The sequence below is a fragment of the Mirounga leonina genome, unplaced genomic scaffold (genome assembly GCF_011800145.1).
Source record: "Mirounga leonina isolate KUSES-001 unplaced genomic scaffold, KU_Mleo_1.0 Mir_127, whole genome shotgun sequence".
In the NCBI taxonomy this organism is placed as follows: domain Eukaryota; kingdom Metazoa; phylum Chordata; class Mammalia; order Carnivora; family Phocidae; genus Mirounga; species Mirounga leonina.
The window spans coordinates 65661749-65675949 of NW_023270316.1; the positions used below are offsets into that span (position 1 = coordinate 65661749).

At 39.1% G+C, this 14201-nt stretch overlaps 1 protein-coding gene across 2 annotated transcripts in view; it reads left to right on the forward strand.

Moving 5' to 3' along the window:
• Positions 1-14201, forward strand: part of DCLK1 (doublecortin like kinase 1) — a 345007-nt gene that overhangs the window by 16141 nt on the left and 314665 nt on the right. For both annotated transcript variants that reach the window (XM_035003548.1, XM_035003549.1), the window contains exon 3: positions 6821-7167. In XM_035003548.1, the coding sequence (XP_034859439.1) occupies positions 6821-7167 (347 nt within the window). The remainder of the gene's footprint in view (positions 1-6820; positions 7168-14201) is intronic.

Consider the following 14201-nt stretch of genomic DNA (forward strand, 5'->3'; position numbering starts at 1 on the left):
AACCCATTGTTCTGTGTAGATCCTCAGTCTGTTTTCCCCTTTTTATTTTAGTTTCTCTACTTTTCAGAACACTTTTAAATTTAAAATTTTGGATCTTTTTTTTTCTTTATTTTTCTGTTGCATTGAATTTGAGAACTTGACATCTTCCACAGGACTGACATGCACATTCAAATTTTATTTTCTGGAAGCTTATTTTTATGTACTCTTATAATTATGAAAGACTTCCATGGAAGAATGACCCAAAGAACCTTTGGGGAAACTTTTCTCTTGCCTTTAATAACACTATCAAAATCCTCTTCTTAAATCAGGGCCTTTTGATAGATTATGAAATGTTGCCATGTTTATTTGAGGTAAGCTCATAAAATATAATATCCAGAAGGCAACTTTATATTTTGTTCTGTAAATAATATCTTCATGTAGTTTTACTCAGTTTATTTTTAGAGGTCTCAATACATATTTGAGTCTTTCCCAGTTTTTACTATAATTCACACTAGTAAATTTTAATTGCTAGAGTTTTTAATGAGAAACTTTATTCTCTGGGAAAATGAAATTTTTATAGGCATCTCTCACCTAAGATACTTTTGAATATGCCACATTTGGAACTTAAAGAAGTCCTAGAGGAGGTAGCAACCAGAGATTAGCTCATTTTCAGACTGAGATCAAGTGATGTTACATATGACATTTACAAGTCTCACCCTGAGCCAGTGAAAAAGCTCCAGCAGTAAGGGGAAATAGAGCAAACTTCTAGAATCTCCTAATATGGGATCTTGTGGAGGGATACCTTTCTAGCTCATTCACCACAGGCCTGGTTAATCAGGAAGCTGGTACCACATTCCTGGAAGTTTTCAGTAGTGACTTAGATTATTTCTTTTAAGTGGAAATCCTTTAATTTCATAATGGGAGCTGATGGCCAAGGAGAGTTAACTTTACAGATTTTTAAATAATAAACTTTGTTGGAGAACATTTATTTCCATACTTTGAATAACAGCAATATAATAAATTTACAAATGCATGTGTGATTTTTTGAAAACAAATAAAACATAGAACCTTCAGTATCTCAAAAATAATCTAATATGCTTACACAGAAATCATTCCATTTTTCCAAGATCCCCAAAATACCTAGATCTTTCAGGGAAGAAATTACCATATTCTGTTATTTTAGTAGGCATTGGTCAGATCCAAACATAATATCATGTTTTATTTCCTTACTTTTTTTTCTTTTAACTGTCATTTTCTTTATCTTTATCTTTGCTTAAAAGCAAATGTTAGTTTTTTTGGCTTTTGTAAATGCCACAGCAATCCAGACAGATGCTGCTTCTGCAGCTCTTGCTATTTGTTGGGGTGTCTTGGACACCCAGAATATTAAATTTCAAGTTGAGGATCAGTCTTAACACAAAGATTTTTGGCTTGAATACACTGGAACAAAACCAGCAGTATGATAACCAACCAGGAAGTCATTATATTTGGTAATTCCCAGCTCTACGTCTAAATAGACTGTTACACCATTTCATTTAAACCATCAATGATCTTTCCGTCTTGCCATCCTTTTTAAGGTTCACCTAGAGTAAATAATCCCAAACTTTCAAAGCAAATTAGGGGTCCTAAAATGCTGGTCACGAATTCTAACCTGTGTGTGGGTTTTCCCCATACATCCCCCAATCGAATCCAAGTTGTCACCGACTTGGATTGGCCAAAAGATAAGAGGTTCCCATGACCCCCTCCTTTGGTTCAATTAATTTGCTAGAGTGGCTCATAGAACTCGGGAACATTTTACTTCTGGGATTACCAGTTTATTATAATAGTATATAATTTAGGAAGAGCCAGATTGAAGAGATGCCATCAGGCAAGGACTGTGGAAAGGGCTTGGAGCTTCCATGTTCTCTGAGCTCACCACTCCCATTGAATCTTAATATGTTCACCAACTGGAAGCCCTCTGAACACTGTCCTTTTTTTTTTTTTTAATGGATGCTCCATTACATAGGCACAATTGATAAAAAATCACTGGATTCGGGGCGCCTGGGTGGCTCAGTCGTTAAGCGTCTGCCTTCTGTTCAGGTCATGGTTCCAGGGTCCTGGGATCGAGCCCTGCATCAGGCTCCCTGCTCGGCAGGAAGCCTGCTTCTCCCTCTCCCACTCCCCCTGCTTGTGTTCCCTCTCTCACTGTCTCTCTCTCTGTCAAATAAATAAATAAAATCTTAAAAAAAAAAAAAATCACTGGATTCAACTACTAGAGCCTCCCTCTAAAGTCAGGGAGGTGGACTGAAATCTTCTACCCTCTCATCACACTGATTGTTCCCCTGGCATCCAGCCCCCATCCTCAGGTGCTTGCTGCAGCCTCCTCATTAACATAAACTAAAGTATGGTTGAAAGGGGACTTGTTATGCATATCAAGATATCTTTATTGCTCTAATCACTTAGGAAATTCCAAGGGTTTTAGCAGCTCTGTGCCAGAAATAGTTTGAAGACCAAGTATATATTTTTTATTATAAATCACAACATCAGACCATTTTGCTCAAATATACTTTGGTTTTGCTAAATTACCTTTTATTTTATTGTTGCAATATAAATTACACCATAAAACTTTGGGACGGCTTAGTGTGTATGAAAAGTTCATTACAGTAACTACAAGTATTGCTTTATTTTTTAATTTTTCAGTAGCCTTTAATACCCATACCTCTGTCAGGACTTGAATGCAATCTATTGATGATTCTCTAATCAAGAATATAACATAGGGGCGCCTGGGTGGCTCAGTCGTTAAGCGTCTGCCTTCGGCTCAGGGTCCTGGGATTGAGCCCCTCATCGGGCTCCCTGCTTGGCGGGAAGCCTGCTGCTCCCTCTCCCACCCCCTCTGCTTGTGTTCCTTCTCTCACTGTGACTCTCTCTGTCAAATAAATAAATAAAATCTTAAAAAAAAAAAAGAATATAACATATCTCTTAAGTCTTGGCCCCATTTAAGGAGAGATTAAACACTGGAGACTCAGCTATTTGACCAAATTAAGACTATGTATTCTTTCCATTCAGAACAATTACATTTGCTAACTTACAGTTGTTGATGATATTAGCACATTAATTGAAAAGTTATTTTCTAACAAAGTCAGAAACTCAACTTTAAATTGAATTAAGACAAGGCAGTAACTCTAGTGGTGGGAAGAAGTTCAGAATTTTTGTTAAAAGAAAAGTTTTCAGGGGCGCCTGGGTGGCTCAGTGGGTTAAGAGGCTGCCTTCAGCTCAGGTCATGATCCCAGGGTCCTGGGATGGAGCCCTGCATTGGGCTCTCTGTTCAGTGGGGAGCCTGTTTCTCCCTCTGCCTCTGCCTGCCGCTTCCCCTGCTTGTGCTCTCTCTCTCTGTCAAATAAATAAAATCTTTAGAAAATAAATAAATAAAAGTTTTCAGAATGTGGGGTCAAATAAGCCTTTAATGTAAATATATTTGCACAATTTAATAGAAACTTTTTTAGCATAAGGAAACCCATCTTGCCTTACTGAATTCCTGAATAGTGTAGTAGATTCGAAACGGCATCAGTGAGTGGTGTGTGATCTTGGGTTTGGTGGCCAGCTCTGTCCTCTCCTCAAAGTGCTGTCACTTTCCTTGTAGCACAAGATGGCTCTTCATTGGAGTCTCACACCCTTCCCCCAAGATTCCTTTGCGGTCTTTGAATCTGGTGAACCAGGCAGAGGAACCACTAAGTGAGCACAGATTTAACTAAGTTTCTTCCCACTCTTGTTGCTTGAACTGAATCAGCATTACCTTCTCAAAGTTGTCATGCTTCAAAATTTTTTCAGTGTTCTTTAAGAAGATGTAAAAAAGGCGTTTAGTTTCTTGTTTAACAAACCCACTCCACATTGTTAATGTGAGTACCTTAAAATTCCTCACTTTCCTAATTATATACTTTTTAAAGTTAAAAAGGTTTTTTGTTGTTGTTGGAGTGTAAACCACTCACTTTGTTTTTATTTTAATTATTAGCTTAGGATATAAACTTACAAATAATCAGACAAGTGCCTATCTCCGATTAACACAGAATTCTGACAGACGGGTTTTGCCTGCTCTATTTTGGGCTGTGTGTGCCTTGTTGAGGACCATTTGGGGCATCCTCATATTGAGATGGACCCAAAGTGACGTCTACTGGTAACTAGTTAGAAACAATTAACACCTTATAATGTACGACCGGCTCACTGATTTCTAGTGATTTTCTTTTTTAATATTCCTTTCAGGCTGACTGCACAATCAGGGTAATGCAGCCTTCGAGGGGGTTTTTCACTTGTGTAGCAGTTTTGTGTTTGAGATCACTCTGACCTCTGTTATCTAGTCTGTTTTTCACAAAGAACTGGGTGAGCTGAGTGACCACTGGAATAGGCTTCATCTGATGGATGGATAAACTACCACTGAGAAGACTAAGGGACTTGCCCAAGGTCACATGCTTGGAGAGGCCAGAGCTCAGACTTCCATTTCTCTTCCCACCAGAGCATTCGCACAGTCTCTCCACAAAGCCTCAGAAGCACCACTGTGGTGGGGATCCCCATGCATATGTTTTTGATATCTACATACATCTTAAGAAAAGCGTAGTTGGGACCAGTAATAATCTGTTTGGTGAATAAAAAAAGGGTTTGCTAAATTTACTATTTGTACAACTTCTAGTGAGACATGGTGTATAAACACACACTAGAGTATATTCTAAAAGCACTTACAGAGTAAATGTTTGATAACATGTATAGCTGTGCTTTTCTATTTTTGAAACACTGGTTTAATTATTTTTATGTGGATACAGTGGCCTTGGATGCTTGCACTATTAATTTAAAAATAGGACAAGGATTTAGATAAAAGTAAATGGGCTGTGTAGGATTAGTCCTAGGTCACTTCACCTACAATTATGAAAGCTTTTTAGCATTTTAACTATTCCCTGTTACAAAGACTAACACAAAAAAAGCCATTATAAAATCTTTAACTTCAAAATGCATTGACTTAACTTTATGAAATATATATATATATATATATGGGATCATTCGATTTATGATTTATCATCACTTGGTACATGTGTTACTTTCTTTTTTGTATGAGCCACATCTACTTGTGGTCTGAGTTTTTTCATTAAATGATTCTGTGTTAAGGAGTCATTTTTAATAAAATCTAATTTAATTGATTAATTTCTTTTCCTTTTTTTCTTAACCCCAGCTTTACTGGGTTATAACTGACAAAATTGTAAGATATTTAAAGCATACCTCATGATGATTTGATATATGTATATATTGTGAAAGATTCCCTCCATCGTTAATTAACACATTCTTTACCTCATGTATTTATCTTTTCTCACTTAAGTTCTACTCTCAGCAAATTTCAGTTATATCACAGTATATAGTCACCATGTTATTCGTTAGATCCTCGGACCTTATTCATCTTACGTAATTACATTGATTTTAGAGTCCGTTTCTGAAGCTACAGTTTCTAAGTTAACCATTCTCAAAATCTTTTATCTGAAAACAAATATGAATTGGCTTACTAGTGTATGTGGATCCCTGTGCTTGGCCCCGTGTAGATGGGAGGAAAGGCAGCGGGTCCCGGGTCCTTGGACCCAGCAACGGTAGAAACGAGGCTGGACCCAGTATTTAAAAGCACAGGCCAGGCTTATTGGGGCAACAGCTGCAGCTGAAGGTGTCAGACTGACTCCCGGAACAACAGCCAGGGAGAGTTTTAAAGGAGCCCAGGCAGGAAAGGAGCCCTGTTTAAGCGCGTAGGGCGGGAAATACGGTAATTGGGCGCGCAGGCGCAGTCGACAGACCTGCGGCTCCAAACCTCCTGTTTCCTTTGCGTGTTAAGTCTCCACCTCGGGGTGTGATTTTCAGCATTGCAGCGAGGGAACGGTAACTGTTGGCCTCACCGTGGCCCATCTGAGGGGCCCTGACTTAGCGATTAAAACTCCAGCTGGTCTGGGTGGTTTGGGTGGCCAGAGCCTTCCTCCAGGAAGTCATTATTGCTTGAGGGGTGGTTCTGGTTTCCTTCAGGGGATGCTATGCCCCTTGGGGCTTTTGCCTGATTAAGAGATAAGCTGGAAAAAAGAGCTTCAGGAAAACTGTGGGACAGAGGTTGGTGGGGCCAAGCAGGTGATCAGCAAAGGTCAGGTCTTGGGGTCTAGCTGGTGACAGTTATTTTGCTTGCTTTTGGAATTTTACTTGGCTTTACAAGATGTTCAGCACACACTCCCATCAAAGTTATAAATTACATAGTTGTGTTTTTTTTTTTTTTTTTTTTTTTGAGTATAGCTGACACACAATGTTACATTACTGTCAGGTGTACAACACGGTGATTCAACTCCTCTGTCCCTTTGTTATGCTGTACTCAGCACAACTGTAGCTACCGGCTGTCACCATGCAGTGAAGTCCCGAACTGTTATAAGAAGCTGTTTTGTGATCCAATTTAGGTTTTCAAATCATGTTATTATTTGCATTATTACTAAATGTAGGTACCTCTGATTTTGAAGTTTTCTGCAAATATATACCCCCAAATCCCAAAGAATACTTTCTTTTTTGAATTAAATTTTATTCCTGAGGTCGACTCAGTATCAGTATTTTTGTCGGAAAAAAGCAGTCGGAAAACAAAGAAAGGGAAGAATGATCATTTTCTCCCTCTAGGATATCAATCTGTTGTTGACAGAGCCAGATTAGAAGTAAAAAAAAATCTTTCTTTTCATTAAATGTAATCATGCTTCCATTGTTTAAGAAGTCACACCTCGCTCTCACTTCTGGTAGAAAAGGAAAAATCAAAGACTAGGGAAAAGGAAATGAGTTTACCTCAGTGTAAATTTAAATGTATTTCTCTCTTCCTTAGGAGAGAGCTATGTGTGTGGCTCAATAGAGCCCTTCAAGAAGCTGGAGTACACCAAGAACGTGAACCCCAACTGGTCCGTGAATGTCAAGACCACCTCGGCTTCCCGGGCGGTGTCCTCACTGGCCACTGCCAAAGGGAGCCCTTCGGAGGTGCGGGAGAATAAGGATTTCATTCGGCCCAAGCTGGTCACCATCATCCGAAGTGGGGTGAAGCCACGGAAAGCTGTCAGGATTCTGCTGAACAAGAAAACCGCCCATTCCTTTGAGCAGGTTCTCACTGATATAACTGATGCCATCAAGCTGGACTCGGGAGTGGTGAAACGCCTGTATACCCTGGATGGGAAACAGGTAGGAGAGGTGTTGTGGTATGACTTTGACTTTATAGGAAAGAACCAGGGAGTTGGGGGATCTATGTGGCATGGGGTGGGTGGGGTGGAGGAGGGAATGTGAAACACGCATTTTGCTGAAGTTGAGGGAGTTGGGTCATGTGGCCAACAAATACGTAGCTGTTGGCCTCAAACCAGACCAAAGATAGAGGTAGACAGGATTAACCATAGGAATAAAGTAAAATACCTGTCTCTGAAGCTTAAATGATTACTCACAGATTTCTGTATTTTCAGTTATTAATTGCTTAACATTAAAGTGCTTTTTTGCCATCTGTTTTCAATTTTTTATGTGGTAATGTCTTATAGCCTTAAGCATGACTGAGATGTAAACTCTGACCATTAGAGAAAAATCTGATTTCCTTTCTTTGGCCTAAATAATACTTTATGTCTCAGTAATGTTCACTAGTGAGATTTATTTAAATTTTATAGATTTTTAAGTACATATCAAAGGGATGAAATATTTTCTTCTGAATGGCTTTAAGAGGCATAGTTCTAGAATATTATACAACTTGTATTGAAAACATAATTTCAGAATTAATAGTGAAGAGGGGGGTGTTTTTTAGCTATGGAATGGACATTGGTTGACTTGGATGAGAGGACATTAAATGTGAGTTGCTCAGGTGAGCTTAAAGGGAAGTTTGTGTGGACTTTTGTAAAGGTTGGACAGAACTCTGATAGTGAGCTGAATATATATATATCACTGATATATACTGATATATGTACAGTGCAATTTGCTGGTCGTTCAGAGTTTATGTGTCTTTTTATTTAAGATGATAATTTTTAGCGTACAATCCTTGCTTGAAATTTAGTTTTTAATGTGCATCTGTCCACATAGTTTTTAAAAATTATTTTGAGGGATAATTTGTATGTAGAGTGCATATTAAAAATCAAAACTAGATTCATAAATTAAAAGGTTAATCTTTAAAAAAATTAATGGTTAATCTTTATTAAATAGAAGACAAGTTCTTGAAGGCTAACACACATTCAAATTTTATGAATTAGAAATAGATGCAATTACTAGAAAGAGTGTTAGTCATGAAAGAATTCCTCCCCTAGGGATCCATTCAAATGCTCTAAATTACAAAATTCATTAGGAAAGAAGGAATATCTGCCAGTTGTTCATTTATATTCATCAATCTTCTGCTTGTCTCATAAAACTTGTCTCCTCTAAGTGTCATGTGGAGAAGAATTCTGAGGGATGAAATTCTCAATCTTCTAGATCTAAGAGGGTGTAGCCTGAATGTCACTGATCAGAAGTCCATTGCTAGCTTGCGAATTATAGCAACATAAGATGGCAGGGCTCACATTTAAACATTTGAGCCCTTCGGTGGCTCCTTTTGTAATAAGTCACTCAACCATCTTGTAGTTCTGCATTTTTGTATATTGGATTTTCTCAAGATGACAGCTTACCTATTTTCACAAAAAGTAAAATTTACAACAACGAATACAAATTGATATATATCTTCCTCCCCCCCTCACTTCAGAATTTTGGGGGTTCCAAATTGCTACACACTGAATCTAAAAATGAGCTTTAGTTATGTTAGCTAAATTCTGCCATCAACTCATCATTTGTTATTCCAAGAATGAACTCCTAGATTAGGTACTATGATGTTCTCAATAGTTTTCTTCTTTTTAGGAATTTAATGTTTGTATTTTGTAATAGCTGTTTTTGCTGTTGTTTACATGTAAATAATACAATGTAATGGAAAATAATCCAAGGTTTATTGTCAAAAGACCACAATTCAAGTCTTGGTTTGGCCAGATTATTTATGTTTTTAGCAAATCACTTCACTGAGCCTTGTACTCATCAGTAAAACATAGATAAAATGATCACTTCTGTTTCATAGAGTGCTTGTGGGGACAACTATAATAATACACGTGAAAGCAATTTTGAACTATAATAATGATCACAGCTTTATTTGCATTATTCTAAATGTCTTGCATGTATTAACATGTTTAATCCTCATAACAGCTCGATTACTATCTCTGTTTAACAGAGGAACAGAGGAGAATGCTAAGGCACAGAACTTGTTAAAAAAAACAAAACATGTCCAAGACCACACAGATATAAATGGCAGAGTTGGGATTTGAACCTGTCTCTCTCCAGAGCTCATTGCTCTTAACCACTGTACCACAGAAGATTATATTAAAACACTAAAGGGATGTACATATACTGAGAAAGAATTTTCAAGTGAGTAATTTGTCCAGGGAATATCATCTGAAAGTTTTCTGCTTTGTATTGTTTTCCTGCAGTCATTCTGCTGATGGTTTTATTCAGCTTTGTGTGTGTGTGTGTGTGTGTGTGTAGCATTTGATTTGCTATTGTGGCATTTCCTCTGTTGTGGCATGTTCTCTTCATAGTGGTGAAAAGCTGCAGAGGCATTGGAAGACAGAGTGGAAGGAATATAAAGACTTTTTGCTTGGGTTCCCAGTAGGAACAAAGATGCTTCCTCATGGACCCCAGGAGTCTTTAGAAGCATTTCTGCTCATAAGAGAAATCTGCCCCCATGAGAGGTTTGTTAGAGTAGAGTGCTTTGACAGCCTTGGCAGAGACCAAGGCTTGATAAGCCTCTGAGAATGAACCACTTTCCTCCAAGCCTTCCTGTGGCATGATGCTCTGCCAGGTGGACTGGCAGCCCATGCTGCCACCATTTTACCCTGCCCACTGTGGCATCGGGGTCCATGTGCTGTCAACAGGACATTATCCTTGAGATCACTCGTCTCACCTCTTTGTTTGTTTGTTTTGATCATGTAACAACTCTCGTAACAACTCCAAAAATCCAATGCTCAGTAAAGATTTTAAAGGTAATTTTTTTTTTTTTTGTATTGAGGAAATAGAATTGCTTAAAAAATTAATAGGTTGAGTGCGTTGAGTAAATGAGTAGAGAGCAAGTGACACATAAGGCAGGGATGGCTTTTCAGATTGCCTTCAGGCAGCTTGTGGATGTATCCCTGGGCTGGACTGGTGACTCCGGGCTTTTTGACAACAGAACAGTGACAAATGAACCGTGAGCACGTGCCTGCTCTTACATGGGCAGCCAAGGGATGGCGCTGGAGGGCAGAGGCCACATGCCCTTCTCACGTGTTCCTCCTACCACTGGGCCTCCTTGCTCAGTTGCCTTTGGATGTGCTTTAAGCCCTAACTAAGAGTTCATTATACAGTGCTTTCATTGTTGTTGTTGAGGTTTTTAGGCCCAGATAAGGAAATCAACATATTGGATCCTGCACCAAGTAGAAAACATTTTGCAGGAAGCTGCAGTTTCCCCAGATGACTGTTGAGGTTCCTAAGCAGCCTACTGGTGAGCAGACCCTTTCTAACCGTTTCAACTCCGTTCTTTAGTTAGGGGCATTGAAACTTCAGTAAAAGGTTGCTGCAGCCTTGCCTCCTCCTCACACCTTTCAGGGGGCCTCTGCTCACCGTGTGATCAGGCACTTTCACCAGCAAGGCTGGGAGGTCAAGGAAATGCTTGCCTTGTCTTCATTTCAGTGATGCATTATTTATCTGGGCCTCGATTAAGGGCCCTCAAAGAAGGAAAGAAGGCATTTTCTAGCTGAAGCTTATAATCACGTTCCTTTTCTCCATATCCGAAGGGAGCTTTTGCAGGCTATGAGGATCTTTTCCTCTTGCCCTAGTCCAGGCACTGGATGTTGGGATTTTTCTGTGGGTTATTCACTCACCCTGCCAAGCAGCCACTCCCAGAGGTCGTTTAGCGTATGACTACTTTTTAAGTGATTGAAATAAACCCAAAAGGTACAAGATGTGCTACAAAAGATACACTCGTATATCTCCTGACTCCTTTTTTGGAACAGCTAATCTGGCTGTCTTGAGCTGTTAAATCTTCTAATTCTGTGATTACTGAATCCTTGCTTAGAAATACAAACAACAGCAAATCTTAGAATAGCTAGTGCCTAAGCAGGCAATTTATACTATAAAAATCACAGATAAGGCACTTCCCAATGACCTCCCCTTCCCCACTGAAATAGAGCAACGACAAGCTCAATTGCTCTTTAAGTAGAAAAGGTATGCACATCCCCATGGTATCTATTCGTCAGTATTGTAGATCCATACAACATAGCGGCATTCATTAGTAGCAGAGGAGAAACTCACTCAAAGAGGTTATATTTTTATCTTGCAGACATGTCACGTAGATCATGCATTTTGTAAAATCCACCACTGCTAGCGTGCTAGAATGAGCAAACGGCTTATTGTCTTCCTAATACAGGACACACTAGGAGTCACTGAGCTAAAGTAAAGGTACTCATAAACTGATTTAGACCCGTAAACCGTGAGAACAGACATCATAACTGCTGCCTTCCTCTGTTTGGGTGGCTATAACAAAATACCACAGATTGGGTGGCTTATATACAACAAAAATTTATTTCTCACAGTTCTGGAGGCTGAAGTCCAATATTGGTGTGCCAGCAGACCTGGTCTGGTGAGAACCCACTTCCTGGTTCAGAAAAAATGCCTTTTGCAGTGTCTTCACATGGCAGGAGGGGCTAAGGTGCCCTTGGGCCTCTTTTATAAGGGTACTAATCCCATACCTGAGAGCTTCGCCCATATGTCCTAATCACCTCCCAGAGGCCCCACGTCTTAACGCCGTCCCCTTAGGGGTTAGATCTCATTATATGGATTCTGGGGGGACACAGACATTCAGACTATAGTGCTGTGTAAAGGAAATCCCAGTAGCTGTCAGTAAGTTCATCAGTCTTCTCGGTATCTTTTGATCACTGAATCCCCTTGTCTATTATAAACACAAAGCTCGAAAGATGCTTGTAAATGAATCATAATAATTGCAGCCATTTATTTTAGGTAATTGGTATGTAAGCTTATTGGAATTCAGGAAATGATAATCTGATTGACAGGAATCTATCGATCAGATATCACAAGATGGTCTTTGATTTTTTCCTTTTGGCTTTTTTTTTTTTTTTAAAGATTGTTTATTTGAGTGAGAGAGAGAGAGCGCTTGTGTGCATGTGAGGGAGTTGGGGGAGGGACAGAGGGAGAGGGAGAGAAGCGCAAGCAGACTCCCCGCTGAGTGCAGAGCCCAATGTGGGGCTTGATCCCACGACCTGAGATCATGACCTGATCCAAAACCAAGAGTCGGCTGCCTAACCGACTGAGCCATCCAGGCGCCCCTCCTCTTTTGGTTTTTAACACCTATTTCTAATCTGAAGTAAGAACGATTTGGTTCAACCTTGAGTTTAGAGACCTTAGAACGTTTCTTCCCCTCACACCTTAGAACCAAGTGGTACACGTAGCTACTGCCTTTACCTTGGCTATTAGCAATTAATGAGCATAGAAAATGTGGAAGTCGGACGTTTTCAAGTGGAAAGGAAGGAATTTAGGATGTGTCAGGATTTGGTTGGACTAGAAAATGAGATTTTCTGTCGCTGTTGGTAATAGTGGCTTTTTCCCTTTTTTTTTTTTTTTTTTAAATAAAACTTCTGTGACAGCTCTAATTAACTTCTTCAAGCATATTTAAAGCCTTCGTTCCTGGTCGACAGATTTTTTTTTTTTTACTATATGATTTGATATATTATCTATGTTGTGAAAGTGAATGTAACACCTTTTAGTTTTGTTTGCAATTGATATAAAAACACAGTTGATACAAATAATTTAGCTTACATTTTAAAATGTCAAATTAAAATTTCCTGCAAAATCTCAGAGCACATGTTAAGCCATCCTCATGATTTGTTAGAGCTCTGAATTGATGGGAAGTCTTAGCTGTTTTCAAAGAAAAAGGAGCTTAAGAGTAATCATGATATTTCACTTAGAGAATTAAAGTGTCTGGGATAGAAGGGGCTATTTTAGGTTACATACTTTATGTTGATATTCAGGATTTATAAGCTACACCTGTCCTTACATAGATATTAATTCCCCCAAATAGAGAAGAGTTAAGTCCTTTTGTTCCAGTCTGAGCAACTCTGATAATGTAATTAATTATGTATCCCTGCGGTGGTATATATTTTAAGGCTTAGTCTCAGCAAAAGTCAGTTTTCTGTAAATTGAATACTGATTTGCTCTAACATGAATTCTGAGTTCCTCTGTGTCCCACTCTAGGACTGGAGATGTGTTCCCTGAGCCCTCTCTCTAATATGCTGAGGGTGCTTTGGGCACTTTGACAGGACCCTGGGCTTGGGGTCATCTCCTAATGGTGACTTCTGCCTTGCAAAGGCCGAGAGCCCTGATTTGGCCCCTGAGTCTCCTGTACCCTAAGGGAGCATGCTGGAATGCTATAAAGAACTTGGACCTTAGAGTCAGCTGGGCCTGCGCTCAGATTTCTGTCTGAGAAATCTCCCTTGATCTGAAAAATTAACTTAGTTCCCCACTTAACTGATTACTTAAGTTCAAAAATTCTGTATATCGAATCTACTTATAATGAGGGAATTTGCTTTGGTATGCTGTAATTTAAACATGGGTATGTGAAGTAGCATAATATAGAGGACGAATACTCGTTTTTATTATTATTATTATTATTTTTTAAAGATTTTATTTATTTATTTGACAGAGAGAGACACAGAGAGAGAGGGAACACAAGCAGGGGGAGTGGGAGAGGGAGAAGCAGGATCCCCATGGAGCAGGGAGCCTGATGCAGGGCTTGATCACAGGACCTTGGGATCATGACCTGAGCCAAAGGCAGACACTTAACGACTGAGCCACTCAGGCGCCCAAGAACACCAGTTTTTATAAACTAGTTTCAAACACCTAGGTGTCTGTCCTTTACCCCTAGACACAGTGGAATCTATTCTTCCATTGGAGAGAATTAAGTCTATGATACTCGGTTGTCTCATCTGTACAATGAGAATAGTAACAATACTGCTTTATTAATTGTCATGAGGATTAAATGAACCAGTCCACATGACAAAACTCAGCACTGTGGTGTAGGTACCGAATTATCAGTATTTATTATACCTGAAAAGCTCAGGGTAAATTGTTTTTGAAAAATAAATCATATTTTATGTGCTGAGGGAATGAACTATTTAAAATGATCT